General features: G+C 55.0%; 1 protein-coding gene across 1 annotated transcript in view; it reads left to right on the forward strand.

Moving 5' to 3' along the window:
• The first annotated feature begins 1,435 nt into the window (after window positions 1-1,435).
• Window positions 1,436-6,388, forward strand: part of RDH8 (retinol dehydrogenase 8 (all-trans)) — a 6,900-nt gene continuing 1,947 nt past the window's right edge. The window contains exons 1-3 of the mRNA XM_008058172.1: window positions 1,436-1,605; window positions 4,528-4,689; window positions 5,704-5,883. Of these exons, the coding sequence (XP_008056363.1) occupies window positions 1,503-1,605; window positions 4,528-4,689; window positions 5,704-5,883 (445 nt within the window). The 5' untranslated portion in view covers window positions 1,436-1,502. The remainder of the gene's footprint in view (window positions 1,606-4,527; window positions 4,690-5,703; window positions 5,884-6,388) is intronic.

Below are 6,388 nucleotides of genomic sequence, written 5' to 3' on the forward strand. Positions count from 1 at the left end.
GGGAGGGGGCGGCCGGCGGCGAGTTGGGAAAGTTTGTGCCGAGCGCTGATTGGCCGGGGGCGGAGCCCTGGGGCCGCGGGCCGGGCCGCTCGGGCCTCGCGCGCGGTTTCGGAGAAGGGTCGCTCCCACCCCGCCCTAGCACCCGGGGGTTCCAAGCCGGTTCCTCCCAGCAGGCCCCTCGAAGGGGATCTCAGCCTCGCTCAGACGTCCAGCCCCCACGCAGGCCCGGAATGCGGGAGGCAATTTCACACCAAATCCCTTCTCCCTCAGGCCCCAAGGGGGGTTCCAGCCTCACCCCGAAAGCTCACCCTCCTACCTGCCTCAGCCCCCCACAGAGGGTCCCAGCCGCACCCCCAAAGCCTTCCCTGCAGGTCCTACCTTAAACCTCACCCCAGGTCCCCAAATGGAGTTCCCAGTTTCACCCCCAACCTTCAGCTCTCCGTCCACATCCCAGAATTGAGGGTCCTGGCCCCAGACTCTCTCCACGGACCCCAAAGCACGCTTTTCACTTTCCCCCCAACGCTTGACCTTCAAATAAAAAGACCCGCCTCCTCCCACCCCCATACACACACACCTGGTCCCCAGCCCCAGTCCCAGATCTTCATCAAATGGGGGAGTCTGACCCTGCCCCCGCAGCAGGGTGGCTCCGGGAGGGAAGGGCTGGATTCTGCCATTGCCAGGGTGAGTCAGAGGCCCCCCTCCCCGTGTCGGGACCCCCCAGCATGAAGAGGCCCCCAGGGGGCCAGTGAGCTTCTGTGCACTTGGACAAGCACAGACAGGCATGATGTGAGGTGCTTCCCTGGGAGGAACCCAAGGGCGTCTCCGGGGCCCTGAACTACCCCTTACCCCTTGTCAAAGAGGGAGACTCGGGCAGGGCCTCCCTCCCAGCCTCTCACTCCTCAGACAAAGAGTCTCTGTGTCCCTGGAGAGGAGGGGGTGGGGCCCCATCAGGGAGAACGGGGGCTCCCCGGGGGGGAGGGAGGAGAGGGCTTCTCCCTAAATGGCTCCTCCTCCCTTCCCCAGGGACATCTGAGGCTGAGACTTCTCCGACGAAAAGACTCTCACGAAGTTCCTGCCCTGCCCTGCCTTGCTGGGAAGTCCTTCCTGTAGCCTAACCCTTTGAGAGGACCCTTCTGGTCCTAGACTCTGCCTTCCTCTCTCACTCTCTCCCTTCGATGGGAGATTCTTCCCCCAGAATGGAGACAGGCATTCCCCCACACTCACAGAAACACTCTCCATTCCTGAATAATTTACAGTCACTACCAAAATTAAAACTTTAAAGCACAGTCAGGAGGGTGGTGGCTGAAGAGAAGGGATTTGGGGCAGGTGAAGAAATGAGAGTGCAGAGAGATTAAGGGGCTCCCTCCAACTTCCCCTGCAGGGTCAGTCAAGAAGCAGGGACTCCTGGGGCCCCTCAGCCTGGCAAAGGGGGAGCAGATGAGGGCGGACGGCGGGGTCAGGTGCTGCCCAGCAGAGGTCACGCGTCCAGGCAGGGGATCAACATGGCCGCCTTGCCCCGGACTGTGCTGATCTCAGGCTGCTCCTCGGGAATCGGTCTGGAGCTCGCGGTGCAGCTGGCCCATGACCCCCAAAAGCGCTACCAGGGTAAGGGACCCGAGGTGGAGCCTGGATGGCAGGGTGGGCATGGCTGCCCCAGTGCTGTCTGCGTTATTTCAGCTGCATTTGTGGCTTGGGGAGGACCCAGGACAGGATGCTCAGGGTCTTCCGCGAACCATCCCCTCATCCAGCAAATATTTCTTGAGCACCTACCAAGTGTGAGGCATTGCTCCGGGTGCTGGAAAGAGAACTAGGGACAAAATAGACAAAAATCTCAACCCTGGGTAGTGGTGCGGTGGGGGAGGGGAGAGAGTTCAGACAACGAACAGATAGGAAGAAATTCTGGTGTGTCTGGGGGAATAAGGACTGGGAATGGAAAGCAAACTGGGGGCGGGGAAAGGGGAGAGTGGGTGACGTTGTTGGAAAGGCTGGACTGGGGTAGCTTCTCTGTGGAGGTTTCACCTGGACACTTCCCTGGATGGAATAACCACCTCCCTGACACTAGCCCTCCTCCTCCCCCAGATTATGCTTCCAGATAAGCCTCTTAGTGCTCCTGACCTTGGGACTTGGAAGGGGCCCTCTGGCATAGAGAATGGCCTTCCTGCCGCTGAAGTCAACCGCCCAACCCGTACCCTAACCAGCCCTGAGAACCCCTGACCCAGAGCAGGATAGAGTCAAAGTGGGCAAAGAGTTGTTGCTTAAGAGGAGACTATGGGGTGAGGGCATTGCCTCAGCTGGAGAGCTTCTTTCCCCAGCCTCTGCCCTCTGACTTAGAGACACACACAGGCTTGAATGTGAGAGCCTGAATGCCGTGTGCAGGGAAGAGCTTGTGACACTGTGGGCAGGCAGATGGGTGTGTGAAACCGCCAGGCCAGGCGCGGTGGCTCACACCTGCAATCCCAGCACTTTGGGAGGCTGAGGCAGGAGGACTGCTTGAGCCCAGGAGCTTGAGATCACCTAGGCAACATAGCAAGACCCTATCTGTACAAAAAATTTAAAAATTAGCCAGATGTGTTGTGTGCATGTATAGTCCCAGCTACTCTGGAGGCTGAGGTGGGAGGATGGCCTGAGCCCAGGAGGTCGAGACTACAGTGTGCTATGATCACACCACTGCACTCCAGCCTAGGTAACAGAGCAGGACTCTGTATCTAAAAAAACAAGGAAAAAAAAAACTGCTCAGCCAATTGTGGTGGATTATGTTTGTAATTTCAACACTTTGGGAGGCTGTATTAAAGCACCATTTGAGGCCAGGAGTTCAAGGCTGCAGTGGGCTATGAACACACCACTGTGCTCCAGCCTGGGCAACAGTGCAAGATCCTCTCTTTTAAAAAAAAGAGAAAATAGACGGGCTCGGTGGCTCAGCCTGTAATCCCGCGCCTTTGGGAGGCTGAGGTGAGTGGATTGCCTAAGCCTGCGGGTTCGAGACCCGCCTGGGCAGCGAGACCTCATCTCTACAATAAATCAAAAAATCAGCCGGGCATGGTAGCGCATGCCTGTAATTCCGGCTACTCAGAAGGCTGAGGAGGAAGGATCACCGGAGCCCAGCAGGTCGAGGCTGCGGTGGCCGGGAGCGGCCACTGCACTCCAGTCTGGGTGACAGAGTGAGACTCCAACTCAAAAAAAAATAAAATTAAAAAATTAAAAAAAAGAAAAAACATGCTCGGCCAGTTGTGATGGCTCACGACTGTAATCCCAGCACTTTGGGAGGCCAAAGTGGGAGGATGACTTGACACCAGGAGTGGGAAGCAACATAGCAAGATTCTCTCCCTATAAAAAAATGAAAAAATTAGCTGGGCATGGTGGAATGTGCCTGTAGTTCCAGCTACTTAGGAGGCTAGACAGGAGATTGCCTGAGCCCAGAAATTCGAGGCTGGAGTGAGGTATGATTGTGTCACTTATTCCAGCCTGGGTGACAAGAGTGAGACTGTCTCTAAAGTAAAAAAAGAAAAAAGAAAACTGATGGCAATGTGGATATTCATATGCTCCCTGTGGGTGCGTGTGCATTTTTTCCCAAGGTGATCTGTTTTATGTTTCTGTATTTTATTGTCTTACCTCTAGACTATAAATTCAGTGAAGACAGAGACTTTGTTTATCTAATTTCATACCATAGTCTCAGCACCCAGAATAAGTCGTAATGTGTGGTAGGTATACAATACACATTTGGAGGGTTTTTTTGTTTTTGTTTTTTGTTTTTGTTTTGCTTTGTTTTTGAGTCAGAGTCTCACTCTGTCACCCAGGCTGCAGTGGAGTGGCACAATCATGGCTCACCGCAGCCTTGACCTCCTGGTTTCAAGTGATACTCCTGTCTCAGCTTCCCAGTAGCTGTGACTACAGGTGCATGCCACCACACCTGGCTAATCCTTTTTTGAAAAATATTTTGTAGACCAGGCGTGGTGGCTCATGCCTGTAATCCTAACACTTTGGGAGGCGGAGGCGAGAGGATTGCCTGAGTCCAGAGGTTTGAGACCAACCTGGGCAATGTACCAGGATCTCATCCCTACAATAAATCAAAAAATTAACTGGGTGCAGTGGTGCACACCTGTGGTTCCAGCTACTTGGAAGACTGAGGTGGAAGGATCACTTGAACCCAGCAGGTCGAGGCTGTGGTGGCCATGAGCGTGCCACTGCACTCCAGCCTAGGTGACAGAGCTAGACTCTGACTCAAAAAAAAGAAAAAAGAAAAATATTTTGTAGAGACAAGATCTCACTAGGTTGTCCAACTCCTGGGCTCAAGCAATCCTCCCGCCTTGACCTCCCAAAATGCCACCGTCCCCAGGCTCGTTTCCTGGATTGATGACTGGAAGGATGGCTTAGGCAAGCGTGCGTATGCAACCGTGCATTTGCTACCTGGGAGATAAAGGTAAGTCTCCAGCCCTCTGGGGCAGCTCAGGCAAGATCACAGAAATGTGGAGTCCCACACACAGGGGACAGCAGCCCGGGGCCTTTCTCAGCTCTGCTCTCTGCCCACAGTGGTGGCCACCATGAGGGACCTGAGGAAGAAGGAGGCACTGGAGACTGCTGCCGGGGAGGCTCTGGGACAGACCCTCACCGTGGCCCAGCTGGACGTATGCAGCGACGAGTCGGTGGCCCAGTGTCTCAGCTGCATCCAGGGAGGGGAAGTGGACGTGCTGGGTGAGACTTGGCCGCCCCCGGTCGCTCGCCCTCACCCGGGTCTAAGGCTGGACCCCCCAGCCTGGCGGGATCTGAGCACCAACCCTCTGACCCTGGACAGAAGGGGTAGACCAGTTGGCCAAGAGCCTGGAATACCAGTCAGTTTATCAGCAACAGTAGAAATGAAGTAGACAGGCATGGTAGCTCATGTCTGTCATCCCAGCACTTTGGGAGGCCAAGGTGGGAGGACTGCTTGAGCCCAGGAGTTCAAAACCAGCCTGAGCAATGTAGCAAGACCCTTGTCTCTAATTAAAAAAAAAAAAAAAAAGAGGAAACAGAAAACAAACTGAGGTCTGTGGGTGGGTGGATTTTATGGAATAGAAATTCCCACACAAAGAGAAAACCATATGTGGCTGGGAAATTACTCTGATGAGTCACTTGGGGACAGGAGAATGATGAAGAGACAGCTCCCAGCCCCAAACCTCTGGAGGGGGGCGGGTGTGGGTGTCAGAGCTAAATTGCTGGTGCATTAAGCGGATGCTGTTCCCAGTGCCCCCCCCCGCCCAGAGCTAAACTGCCCACCCAAATGCTAGATTGTGCTTAAAGATCAAGGGTCTGGGCTTGGTGGCTCATGCCTGTAGTCCCAGCAGTTTGGGAGGCCGAGGTGGGAAGATCACTTGAGCCCAGGAGTTCAAGACCAGCCTGGGCAACATAGCAAGATCTCACCTCTACAAAAAATGAAAAAATCAGCCAGGCATGGTTGTGCACACCTATAGTCCCAGCTACTCAGGGGGCTGAGGCAGGAGGATCACCTGAGCCCGGAAGGTCAAGGCTGCCGTGAGCCATGATTATGCCACTGCACTCCAGCCTGGGTGACAGAGTGAGACTCCAACTCAAAAAAAAAAAAGATCATCAACCAAGATACCCTGGACTGGCCCCAGACTTGGAGCAGGTGTGGAGTGATTCAGAGAAAGTCTCAAAGTGACACTAGAAGGTTGGGGGCTTCAAGGTAACCCTCAGTACCCCTTCCCTCAGTGAATAATGCTGGAGTGGGCCTGCTGGGGCCCCTGGAGGGGCTCAGCCTAGCTGCCATGCAGAATGTCTTTGACACCAACTTTTTCGGAGCTGTCCGTCTGGTCAAAGCTGTGCTTCCAGGCATGAAGAGGAGGCGGCAGGGCCACATTGTGGTGGTCAGCAGTGTCATGGGCCTGCAGGGTGAGCTGTGGGGATCCACCCCTGGCAATATTCCCCGTGTCTGACCCGCCCCTGACCGAAGGATGGCAAGCAGGTTTGAGATCATATTCCAAATGGGCCTGGAGAGCTGTGTTGAGAAGGATTCTGAAACTCAGGAGGAAAAAGTTCTGGGGAAGATTAACTATGTCTGTCCCGGTGGAAGAGTAGGCAGTAATGGTACACAGACCATTCACAGCCATTAACGTCCCCAGCATCAGCCCCGCTTTGGACACCTCCAAAAATTTCTCCCAAGCATCCCCCCCAAGCCCAAAGGAACCATCAGAACCCCTCCCTCGCCTCCTCCTTGCCAAACACCTCCCTCCGGGCCACAGAGATGCCTGAACTCTGAGGTGCGGCAGAGAAGAGCAATGAGTGATTAGTGATGTCTGCTGTGGGCCTACAGTGGGGGCCACCTGCTTGCCATCCCCATGCCTGGGTCTTTCCTCTTCAAGCTCTCTAGACTCCCTTCACCCCCCCCCCCCCCCCC

Source organism: Carlito syrichta, unplaced genomic scaffold (assembly GCF_000164805.1).
Source record: "Carlito syrichta isolate Samal-C Ts95f unplaced genomic scaffold, Tarsius_syrichta-2.0.1 Scaffold303236, whole genome shotgun sequence".
In the NCBI taxonomy this organism is placed as follows: domain Eukaryota; kingdom Metazoa; phylum Chordata; class Mammalia; order Primates; family Tarsiidae; genus Carlito; species Carlito syrichta.